Genomic DNA, 13,175 nt, shown 5'->3' on the forward strand with positions numbered 1-13,175 from the left:
CTGTAATTGCAGTTAGTTGCAGCTGATTTTTCTTCTGCAGGGATGGCTCCAGGCCACAGCGTCCAGTCAGCAGCCAAGGCATGGCATTTTTAGCAGAGACTATAGGACAACCGTGCTCTGCCCTCCTAAAAGCTCTCGGGTGAGGGCCTTAAGGGGGTTTAAGGCTAGGATGGGCAGTGGCAGAGCTGAGGGATGTGGTGTGGACCCACCATGGCTGTAGGTGGGCCTGGCTCACATGTGCCCAGCCTTGGAGAACAGATCCACACTGCGAGGCAGTGGAGACCCAGATCATACTCACATCCAAGTACTCATCCAGGCCAAGCTTTGTAAATTCGTACTGCAGGTGGACTCTGAAGTTCATGTCCTCCACTGAGTGGACAACGATGTTGATGAACTGCATGCAGGCCACCTGTAAGGAAAAACGCTGCACGTGAGAGGAGGCGTCAGAGGGTCAGACACAACAAATGACCACATTTCCTTGCAGTTATTACAAGGGGAAACTGTGATCTGCTGTTGTGCAGATCTTTTCCAAGTTGGTGCTGGACTTGGGCTTACAGAGCGTTCATCTGCTGTGATAAAGGGAAACACGGGTTTCATAAATTAGTCATGTCTGCAGTCTACCTTTTCTGCGTGCTGGTGAACACAAATGCTTTCCATGCCAGCTTGCAAAGCCAGACATTGTACAAGCACACAAGCTCTTTAAGAAAATAACGCCATTTCTACAACAGCCTGTAAAAGTGAGATCAATTTTCCAACTGGAATCCCTAGTTTAGGAAATGGGACTTTCACAAAAGGCACTCTGTTGTTTGCAAAAAGCATATTTCCAAAGCTGTGGTTTGGTAACTGAACCAGATCATAGGAGCCGGCATCCAAACACGTCCCAAACAAAGTGAAGGAAAGGAAAAGAATGAAGCGGGTTGCCAGTGGTATGAGCAGTGAGGGAAACCTCCTGCACAGCGGCAGAAATCAGGGTACTAATCCCAAAAGGTTTGCCCTTTACTTGAATGTAAGGCACCGCCAAATCCTGCTCTGCACAAGTTTCCCCAGCCCTCTTTCAGCTCACAGATCATCATGTCTATGACCCTCTGAGCTGCTTTAAGAGAGGGTTTGCCTGGTCCTTCCTGGGCTTCTCAAGGGCGTAACCCTACCCTGCTAACAACACTGCAACTGGGGTAGTAACTAGCTTTTCAACATCTACTGAGATACTTCCCAGATTTCCAGAATGAACCTGAGAAGATAAAATAAAAGCAATCTGATTTTACCTGCAGGAAAAGTCTCCAGGACACCCCACATCATTTTTTAGGAAGAACGAACTGAAAGCCACTTGCTGGATTCACCAGTTTGATACAGGAAATGGTCCAGTTTTCTGTGATCTCTGCCATGGCCCAGAGGATAAACTCATAGGCAGGCATCTGCCGTACTGGGGCCTTTGACTGCAAGTCTGGCAGGAATGCCCAGAGCTGCTCCTTCCAGCCAGAGGTCCCAGCAGCTGCTGAGCTGCCATAGAACTTTCCCAGCCAAACTGTCCAGTACCACACAGCTTTGGAGGAACTGGGACCACAAGGACCCAACAAAGGTCAGTCAGAATCTTTCGGTTACATCTTCCCATGTAGAGCTGATTAACCTGTTTCCAAAAAGCCCTAGACAATGCAAAGCTGTGAGACTCATAACACAGATAACCCCAAGGAAGAGAAGAAGAAAGATGGTCTAGAGACTCATTGAGGAACCCCTGTGATATCCCATTCACACCTCTCAGTGCGTATGCATCTCTTGAATGAACAATCTGGTCCATGTAGTTGGAAACCTAGCTCCAGGTTTCAAGTCTTTGCAGGACCCTTTCCAGTTCCTGTGGTGAACTCGGTTTCCTCCCAGTGCTGGTATTGGCCTTCACCAGCTGAACCCTGCTGTCCTGTTTTATCACCCAGAGCCAAATTCCCCTATTTCAAAAGTGCTTTTGTTATACTTGCTTTGGCTCTCACAACGTTAGGGCCAAATTCTCATTTCCCTTCTCAGATCCTTACATACACAACTAAGGAATGTATCAAGTGAAAGAAAATTAATCTAAGAAAGTTGCTTTTAAAATGAAGTAAGTCAATGTCAACAACAGGAACCTCCCCTAGAATACTTTTGCCTTTTTGCTGCTCTTCCTTCCCTCTCGATCCATGCAATTAACAGCAGACCCCCAGCTCCAGTTTCCCAGACAGCTCTTGCCTTCTCCATTTAGGGCAGCATGAAAGCCAGGTCCTGAGAGAACAGGTCTTTGTTTATATTCAGTCGCTGCAAGTCCTTGAATTACTTGAACTTTAACTTAACATCTGGGAGCCTGGGCTACAGCACCCATTTTATCCTGACCTGCGTAAAGGCATGATGCCTGCCCTGAGCACAGCTGGTGTGACCCGCAGGCTCCCGCAGTGCCAGGGCCTGCAGTGCTCCCTGTGTGCCCCTGAAGCGTGCCCACCGGCTAGCGCCTGCCGAGCACAACATGTGGAGCTCATTAGGCCCAGATGGTGACAAGAACGAGAGGATCTGCCAGATCGCTTGTCATGAGCGCTCTCTTCTAGCTTTAGGTTTGTCACAGAGTCAAGCCCATAGCTGGTGGAAGCAGCCCAAAGATGCTGATTTTATTAATATTTGGGCAAGACCTAAAAAACCCGTATTTATTCTTTTTCAAGCAAATTTCATCACTACCTTCAACCTATGGCCTGAGAGAGCCAGGGAATTTTCTTGCATGCCGTCTGGATGTTGACTATTCACAGGCTTGTACAGACACACACTCACATGCATATTGCCTAGTCTATCCTTACAATAATATTTTAAACAACCATGAGGGATTATTTTATTTTTAAAAAGGCTCACAGCAAGGTGGCTGGCTGCAGGCTGCTGCCATCCTCTTGCTTCCAGGCTGCTCCAAGCTGTGCTCCCACTCCACAAATACGACTACCCCTCCCTGTGAGCACGGGAGAAATGACTAAGAGTGGATGTTGAGGACTGACAAATCTTTATGCTGCATTACAGACTAAACTGTATGCACATCTGGGAATACTTAATGTATACTGTGACTACCAACATGTCCTTACTGGGACGGCAGTAACAAGGAATAAAAACTGCAATGTGTCAGAGTTACTGACAGCAACTTGCTAACTTTAGTAAAATTGCAAGGATCACTAACTTTTTTTTTTGTTTAATAGAAGAAAGAGACCATTCTATCTTGCTCACACCACCTCTTTTTTATTCTGTTGTCCCTTCAAGGGTGTGAGCCTGCCCTGGCCATCAGGGCTGCAAGCCACTGACACTGGAGTGTACAAAGTCTGTAGGAAGCACCACGCTGGATGCTTTAACACCTAATTTCTGTCAGAAGGAGGTCTTTAACACAAAGCTCAGCAGTAAACCAGGATGAAGTGTCACAGATGTTTAACAGAGGCTTCCGGGTGGAAAGCCCTCCTGCTCTGCTCTCACCTCAGAAAAGGATCACATCAAATCTGATGCACTGAGCATGAGCAGCATAAGGGAGGCTGCACTGACTATGCCAGCATTTGTTTTCTAATTAAGAATAGGACTTAAATTTCTCATGTTTCTGACGTGATTACTCACCTGCCTTAGACTTTAAAAAAAATGGATACAGAAGTATTTTTGATACCAGGCACATAAGCAGCTGGCTCATCCTCACTGTCACAACTTCTGCCTTTCACGCGATGCCAATATGCAAGCTGGCACTGGTGTTTGTGGGTGCCAGCCAGAGCTTCCTCTCTCTCCGTTCCCTCTTGTGCTCCAGGGGAAGTGGATTTGGTGAATAATCATGCATATGCACACTAAGGAACTAAAAGTGGTGCAAACTAATGCTATATTTATCAGCAGATAAGGACAGACAGCAGCTGCAGTGAGTCTCTCCCACACTTCCCTGTCTGTGACTCTGAAGATGTTGGCACACAGACAGAATACATATCTTGATATTGCAGAAGCTGCTGCTTTGCCACAGAGAAATAGCACACACAACCAAGAGGATGCTCTCCTCTTACCTTCAGTATGGTACAAGGCATTTCTTGAAGATAACTAAATTGAACAGAAGCTAAAAATGAAATATACATTATATAGGTTGGAATATAAAAACATTTTACTGTGTTAATTTTAAGCTAAGGACAAGAAGACAGATACATCTCTGCCTATGACAGCAGGACCAGACATAGTAAACACTGAAACCAAAGTTTGCTGGTGATAAATAGTGCTCACCATGAAGTCTATATTGTTGTCTTCATTTCGGAAGTGCTCCATCAGCTTCTCAAAGCGCTGTTTCTCTCCACACACCTACAAAAGAATCACCGTGTGTTGTTAAACTACAGCTTGTAAGAGAGAGCATGAAAAACATTTTAAAAGCAAACACCATCTCCTTGCTCAAAATCCCTCTAACAGGTCAGGTACAGTTATAAACCTTTGTATCTCTTTTCCCCTACAAAATTTAATTATACTCACTGATGGTACAAACATAAACAACACAGCTGCACTAGGCTATGTCACAGAAAGACTTGGCCTCTCTTCACACTTCAGAACTGGCTTTCCACTGTAATATATTTTAAGAAGATGACCAAATTACTGGGAGGAAAACCAGAAAATTTTCACCAGCTAAACAGGGAGTGAAATACATCAGCATAACTATCAGCTGGTCAGAATTACAGAGCTGTAATACAGGGGTGTTGGCAGGAAACACAAGCAATTTGAGGGAGAAATAAGATCTAAGATAAAGCAGGATACTGTTAAATCTTATTACTTCCCAGTAGCTTCTCTGGCTCAGTCCTACTTTTCTCAGCACATAAATGACCTAGAGTAATCTACACCAAAATCACAAGATATTAAGTAAGTCAGAAAGCAGAAGGAAGCAGAGATGAGTACCAGGAGGTGCACCCATTCCTCCATTATCTCTACTTAGCAACTGCAACACCTCTCTCTATGGTGCATCATTTGGGATATTTTTTCTGTCCCCACACAAACGGACTACTCTAAACACCTAAGTTGTAGGTCTAGGAGCCAGTGCAGGGAGCTGCCCAACACTCAGCAGCCACAGCATGGTCAGATGGAACACGATGGGAGAAACGCAAAATGTCCCACATGTTCCCAAATTCATTGAGAGCTTCCTCATACCCTGCACCATAAGCTGACTTCTCTCACCTGCTGGATTTTCCTGTCAAACTGAGCAGTGAATTCAGGAAGAGCACAAGCACATGCTCTTCTGAAAAATGTGGTAACTGCCTGGGTAGGCACATCTGTGCATTAATAGTATTCAATGTTGCTCCCAGCTTCATCCTCCTTAGATGCTGGCTGCTTACAGAGGTACAGAAGGAGCTCTGAAAGAAGCCATTTTGCTCTTAAAGGTCCTGAAAAAGAGTCATCTGGAGAACTGAGACTTCCCTTCTACTGAGGAACAAAACCCTCAGTGAACCCAAGAGGCTCCTTCCTTCCTCAATCAGATTTCACTCAGATGTCCCAGGAGCACTGGGAGATACTGACCAGGAGCAGGGGACACAGCAGTGAGACCTCCAACCCAGGCTGTCTGGTTATGGTTGACTAGCCTCTGAGCAGCAAACCCCTCTAGACATCAGTTGCTGTTTTCCTTAACAACCAGATCATGGCCCAGTTGTTATATGATATTAGCCAGTGGATGGTAATTAAGGATAAGACAGAGCACTGGCTGCTGCTTCCTTACAAGCTATCCTCTCTGGGGCAGGTACCAGTTCTTTGTACATACTTCTATGTTTGTGCCCTCCACAAGGAAACCAAATTCCCAACTAGGGTTTCTACATACTCCCGAAACTTTACAAAGTACACATTATTATTACTATTCCCGTATCACCTTCTTCTTTGTAACTCTATCTATCCTACAGTTCACAAAGTTTAAGGCACCGAGCAGACCTCACTGAAGTCACAGAGTTTAGCAGCACCTAAACCGAGCTACTCACAAGATCTCCAAAGTACTGCAAGAAATGGCTTGCTGGCTGACCTCTTGCCATGCTTCTGCTGTTACAACTGAATAAAACATACTTGTGGTGTATGTGATACAACTTCTGTTGTTTCTAAGCAAAATTGCCACAACTGTGTTATTATTCAGATATTTGTGGTCAGTACCTGACGTCAGTGGGAATTCTGCCACTGGATCTCTGTGAGAATACAGGGACACTGGTTATGATGAACTATTTTTGATAACATTACCATCAATATTCATGGCCATAATCCCACAAGTTGCAACTAATGGACTCTCTGTGGGCTCCTCAACCCCTACTCACATAGCTCCTGCTAGGAGGGTGTTGAAGTCACACACAAACACTTGCTGAAGTTGCGTTTAAATGTGTCCAACTCAACCTTAAAGACACACAAGGTAGAATAAACACAAATAACAAAGCATGCATCCTCATGAAAAACAGATTACACTTGCTGATCAAGCAAATTATCATGATCTTAAACCCAAAGGACTCAGCTCTCTCTGCAGACTATGCCATGAAAGTGGTTTTGAAAGATTAAACATCTTTACAGGAGCTGTTCCTCATGGCTCATAAAACACACATTAAGGTCTAAGACATAATAAAATGGAGCCAAGATAGACCCACTCTTGGATGGAGCAAGTCTCTTTTCTATTACCTAGCCTGCAGTTGTGCAAGGGGTGAAGCATGCACAACCTGTCTCTCTGCCTAACAGAGATGGGGGCCCTGGGACATGGAAAGGATGGGGGAGTTTGAAGAGCCACTGCCATTCAGCTTCAGGTTGTAAATTTTCAGTTTAATCTTGACCTTTTCTTCTTAATGCTTGCAAAGCCTCCCTGCAGTGTCAGGAATCACCTTGCTGGGATATCAAGGCCCAAACACTGCACGCAGACTGCCAATAGAGCAGCTTCAGCAGAAACTGAGAGCAAGCAAGCCAGCCCTTGCCCCAGCCTTCTAGTGTGCTGTGCTTTTCAGCAGGTGGCTTAAGAGCTGGCACCACTGGTGAAGTCTTAGGCTCTGCAAAGCTACCAAATGTCCAAACTCAAATCCAAAGTGGCCAGGAGCACCCTTGGGAAAACAGGGAGAAGGGAGATCATCATGAGCATTTTGGCATGGCTATCCTGGTTTCACAAGCATGCAGTTAAAAGCATGTGGTGGGATGAGTGCACTTAGCTCATCCAAAGCATCTCCACACCGGACACCATCGGTGCCTGTTGGCATCCCATCCGTCTCCCCTGCTCTCTGCATGCATGACGGGGTATCATTTTGTCTTGAAGAAACTCAAGTTCCTCGAACATGCAGCAATGTGACCTACTCGCACCACAAATGCCCTACCAGGCACCTTCTTACCCAGGGCCCACCAAAAGCAATCCTGGCAGGGTATAGCCTGCAGGCACACAGCTGCATACAGCTCTGCTGTGGCATATGTCCCTGCCAGGACACATATGCTTCCATGCAGGAGCAACATACCCTTCAGGAGGGAAAGAGACAAAACTCTGAGAAAAGACCAGCCTCTGTCAGCAAGAGCCAGAGAAAACTAGAATCTGGCTGTGTTTCAGGAACCTACTGACACTGTAAGGATCAAAGGAAGCAGCTGCCCACTGATATAATTTGATTTTGGAGGCATACACTGGGCTTGATCCAACCCTTGCTCAAAGCAAACCCCAGCAACCATCTCCTCTTGCACCATGGGCTGCTTAGGTGCACTTATCCTTTATGTTATCATCCCAGGCCACTTTTTTCCTACTATAGTAAATGGGATGGTATTTCAGTTAGACCAACTGCAAGTTCTACCAGCACTCTCTGTACTCTCCCCTCCCCACAGAATAGTTAAAAATCAACATCACAAAAGAATAAAGTAGGTTCATCTCAACTTTGAGCTCTAAACAACAGCATTTCTCTTGTACCCATTTCAGAGAAAATGAATTGAACAAACTCATGTATTTCAGAAAGAAACATAACAATGGTGCACACAATCACTCAACAATAAATGCCATAAGGACTGATTTCTGGGAAATCTAATGTAAACCATTCCACACGGATGAGCAAAGCTGACATAAACAACTACAAGCCATTTATGGCTGATTAATTAAATCAGGGAGCAACCTGAAGTGATACAGACCCAGCAGAGAACTGCTGATCCAGGAATGCAAGCAGCCCTGGCTAGCTGGAATACAGGAGCTGATAGCAAGAGGAAAAGCAACAACAACCTGCGGCTTTCAGTGGCTACTTGCAGCTATTTCACACTATCATCAGATGAGTCAGTGCTGGGAACATGTGCATTTCCAGAGACAGCGAACTGCCTTTCATGAAATGATATAATTTATCCTGGAAGATTAAAGAGAGTGAAACTATAGATGAAGCCTACAGCCTGAAAATTGGCCAAAATCCAAGACGAATGCTGAAATCAAATCCCATCACATAAAACCATATGTTGCCATTTATATTTGAATAAATTTCCAGGGTCTGTCATTTGAAAGCACGGCTGGGACTAAGAAAGGCTGATCTTTCTTTTATTAGCGTTATTCGGTGAAGAAGCAAGATTAAATGGGTTACCACAGCTATAAAAAAAACCTTCTGTCTCTACTTACACTGTGAAAAAAACTTTTTAGGTTGCATTAAGCCCACGTCATTCTAGATGAACAATGTGGCTTTATGGAAAACCACCCATGAAGGGTCCTTTCTCTGGAAAGGCTTTGGGTGCTAACAAAGTAAACCCATCACAGATCTATTACGAAGGTAAAATACAATCCTGTAAGAAGGTAAAAAGAACCATTACAAAATATTTAGTGACAATTATATCCATATCCACCTGGCATGCAGCTCAGGTCACATAGCTCACATCCAGACCACCCAAAAGCAAAGTTCCACTACGATAATCCTCGCATTGCTCCTGCTCACATGGCCGTATTACTGTAAGATGCCCCAAAAAGGCAACATGGACAGACAGCAAAAGACAACAAGGGTATTTTGGAAAAACTGAAGATGTTTTCATGTGCAGTGTCAGGCAGAAAGTGAAAATACAGGCTGACCGAAGCACATCCATTGTCCTCCTACCTTAAACAGCTATCTAACAACATGAAGCACCACCTGATCTTGCTGGAGAATGCAGCTCCTAACTAAACCTCACCACAAGCAAATACAGCACGCTCAATATGGAGATGGCAGCAAACACCAGCAGTATTTAAGGCTTTGGAGCTGCAGCTTGCTGGCCAACAGTACAGAACGCACACTATGAGATGCAGCTGCCAGGCTACTCTCTTCTCCACATCTGGAGGACTGATGCTCCTAAGCTTGAGATGCAGTGCCCCATCCACACACAGCAACTACCTACTGCAACTGCCTCAAGGTGAGTGCCAGTCTGTCAGCAAAGCAGTGGAAGAGAATGGTAGCTCTGAGCTAGCAGCATATGTTTGTAGAAACAAAATGCCCTGTGCCAGGAAGTAAGTAAGACCTGGCGTTCGTGAATTCCATGCAGAAAATTAAATCATTTTGGCTGTATTTACACTTGAGGTGAATATGGTCTGGCATGGCAAAGGCAGTTAACAGTGACCTCAAGGCAGGGAAAACAATTCCCTGATGAACCAAACTTAAAATACCTAGACCTTAGGAAAGGCTTTGCTACACAGGACATTTTCTGTCAGTGCAGATGTTAAAATGACTATCTATGTGTTGCCCAAAGGTTGTTTTAAGCTGCTCTCTCCTCCTTCAATAACTTTCGAGTTCTGTAACAGCAAGTGCCAGCACAATTTCATAGCAAATATGCACTGTGTAGATGAACACAGTCCATACTGGATGTGGTGTTATAAACAGGCTGATGTATAGGCAACCCAAAAATATTCATGGGACCCTTTGTGAACCTTTTCTCCTGTCTGTGCTCCTTTGTCCGGAGGGACAATGCTGTCTTTCTCTCCCCCACAACAGCCCACTGTGATCAGCAGATCCCACCACCAGCAAGCAGCACTCCACAGGAACACTTTGTTTGGACTGACCATGCTGACATTTTTGCAGTTTGCTGAAGAACAAAAAACGAGCTTTCCCATAAGTTACTGGCTAAGTAAACAGTTATTTAATACTAGGTTAAAATACCCTTTACTTCTCTACCAGCGGGGTTAAGACACTCTCAAAATACTGCAGTGCAAAAGATAACAAATGCATTTACATTTTCCAGCACTTACAAACACTTTCTTCAAGTACCAAGTTATTATAATGGCTGGTAAGAATAATTCAGAACTGCTGTTTTCAGTGCTGCCATTCATCATTCAAATAAGATAAATCTGACTCTGAATTAAGCATTGTGAAAATCAAGGGCTGAACAATATTGTCTCACTTCGCCGGAGTGAAAACAGACGGAGATAAACAATGAGGTTCATTTGCCATGCCCCCGCCTTCAGGGTGCTGCCCAGCAATGCAGATGAACCCTCTGAACTGGCTTACAGATGGCCTCTGTAAGCTCAGCATTAATAGTCACAACTGGGTGATGTGTGATGGGATCACAACTCTTCTCACCTGTCAGATATTTCAGAGTAGCAAACACGTTCAAACATCAGTTTAATTGACTTACAAGAGGAAGCATCATCATGTCAAACCCAGCCCCTCTCTCTTCCCCTGATCTCCAACAAGTTAGGTCAGCTCTTCTCCCTCCAACACCCAGGAAAGTTCAGATGCTGGAATAACCACCAGACGATGAGATTCCCCAAAATTTTTTGATTACCTGAATTCCAATGTATTTTTTGGCATTTCTTTTGGTCTTGGAGCAAAAAGAGTGCTTACGCTCACCTTACTGAATTCAGTTATTCTGGTATATGCTTGCATAATAAGCAATTTAACTCCTTTGCTGGATGAGAGCCAAAGTAAGGAAGTGTTTGCTGCAGACAGCCAAGATTATTTCTGACTGGCTTTCTGTCTCACTACAGATCCCAGTCAATTCCTTTTGCCTCCTCAGTCTGGATTCATTTTAAAACTACTATTGTGCTTATCACAAAAAAAAAAAAAAAAAAAGAAGGAAGTGGAAGAGTCCTCTGGTCTTTTCCCAGAAATACTGAGTTGTAGTGAAAGTAAACTTTGATATATTTAAAATGGAGATTAACAAAAAGCTGCCTAAGGATCTAAGATTGTCCTCCTTTAAATGTTAGTCCAGAGTGCTGTGAAGTATATTCAGAAACTGTCATTTTCAGACCTTAACTAAAGCTGAGGAAATTAATATTTGCAAAACAACCCAAAACTTCTAACTGTTTTCATTATGCAATTGCATTAGTGCTGTTGGGTTATGATTTTTTTCAACGTATCTGTAAACCTATTGAAGCTATTCGCTTATTGGCTGCTACGCTTCCAGTAAATGAAAACCATGTAAATCATGTAAATAACTAGAAATGCCACAAAGAATTTGAATTTTGAAGCAAGGCCATAAGTGAGTTGGAAAACACTCATAGCCCTCAACAAGCCTTAATTCTGTTGAACTAAAACTTCTGTGTTACTTCTATTCCTGGATATTCTCACCCAACTTCATAACCTGTCCACATGATTTCTGTGCCTCGGGAGACACCGGCCTATGAGGATTCCTCCCCTGCCTTGCAGATGGGGACAGCCAGTAATCAGCCATTCATTATCCCACTGATGAAGTCAAGCCACACACATCTGCAGCGTGCTGAAATTTCCCCCTTCAGCAGTTTGCTACATTCATTTTCCCCCAGTTCAAAATGCCAGCCAGGTAGAAAGATGAATTTTCCCATACATTGTTTCCTGGACCAAGACCTGGCAGGGTTCAGATGACTGGGATTACAGCTGCACTCTTGGATGGGAAGTACCTGGGTTTTCAACCTGTGGAAGACACCTTTATCTCACCACAGAAATTTTGACACAAGAATAGCAGGTTTGGTTATCCTCATATACTTTTTGTCAGCTCTGTAAAATCTTCTTTATCTTCCAACCAATATCAATTTCAGTAAAACATTTCCTGAGCATTTTGCTCTTGGCATACAAGTTACATATTAGAAGTATCCAGTCCATGGCAGTGGTGATTAAAAGGTCTTCTCAACCTGTAGAATCTCATCAACACAAAAACATCCTTCCTTGACAAGGCAGCCATGAACAAAACCAGTTTGATTATGGCAAGATGTCAGTAAACAGACACCAAGGGCAGCTTTGAACAATGCTCATTCTGGGTTTTGAGTGAGCTACCACCTCATGGTTATGCTGTGGTTTAAGCACCGCTGTCTCTATGCCATGTCTATGTGAAGTGAGCAGAAGGGAGTGTGAGAAACCACACACTTGCACCATTGCTGGCTCTCACCATTTCTGACGGCCACAGGCAGATTCACCAGGACACAATCATGCCTAAGCTCCAGTAGTGCACCTCTGCAAATTCCAAACAGCGTTTCCAGGAAACAGTAAGGAGAGTAAGCAATTAAACAATGGTAAAACAAAGGTTTATTCTTGGTGGTAAAAGACCAGCTTAATTCTCTGCATTCCTACACATATGAACACACTATTAAAATGAATTAACTACTCTGAATAAGTATTAGGAAAATACATTTTATTTTCCAACAGTGCCCTCAGCCTGCTTCAAATGGGGCACAAGCTCTTAGCATCTGGTCTGTGACCCTTGGAGCTCCTCTAAAGCTGTCTTGCAGCTAACTCTGCCCTCCTTTCTTCCCCTGGCATTCTGCTGAAATGCATTTGCTTGTCCTGCAACACAAATCTGAGGCAACTAGGTCAAAAACGTGTAGCCAGTTCTCACAAATCCATGGAAACAAGCACAAAGGACCAAGACACTGCCGAGGAAGCCCACTGGCAAGTGGGTAAAGGCAGGGGTCATGGCCATGCTGAGGAGCTCACCCAGGAGTCGAGGCTGCAATATCTCATTCAAGCAGTGTTTGCCTTAAGTGCAAGGTGCTGGGAATAAGAGGTGGCTGCAAACAGAACCACCAGCAGGCCATAAAGTGTCAAAAAGATAAGGGAATAGCAAACATCTGCAAGTTATGAGTTACCTGTGGCACAGTAACTTCAACTATTTGTAATAAATACAGCAGAATTCAGTCCAGCATCACTCCGAAAAAAGGAAGTTTCCCAGGTGCAGAGAGCAGGCAGCCAGAGCACTCTCAAAGCCACTTGCAGCAGTCAAAGGCAAAGTCCTGCTCCTGCCAATGGGGCTGAGCAACGGCCTCCAGCACCACCCCAATGCTCTGGGACAGCTCAGAAGCTGCTTGA

General features: G+C 44.3%; 1 protein-coding gene across 5 annotated transcripts in view; it reads right to left on the reverse strand.

Moving 5' to 3' along the window:
* Positions 1–13,175, reverse strand: part of FMNL2 (formin like 2) — a 148,938-nt gene that overhangs the window by 21,460 nt on the left and 114,303 nt on the right. For all 5 annotated transcript variants that reach the window (XM_065671210.1, XM_065671213.1, XM_065671211.1 and 2 more), the window contains exons 10-11: positions 4,228–4,302; positions 299–409 (exon numbers count right to left, since the gene is read on the reverse strand). In XM_065671210.1, the coding sequence (XP_065527282.1) occupies positions 299–409; positions 4,228–4,302 (186 nt within the window). The remainder of the gene's footprint in view (positions 1–298; positions 410–4,227; positions 4,303–13,175) is intronic.

Source organism: Lathamus discolor, chromosome 3, assembly GCF_037157495.1.
Source record: "Lathamus discolor isolate bLatDis1 chromosome 3, bLatDis1.hap1, whole genome shotgun sequence".
Lineage (NCBI taxonomy): Eukaryota > Metazoa > Chordata > Aves > Psittaciformes > Psittacidae > Lathamus > Lathamus discolor.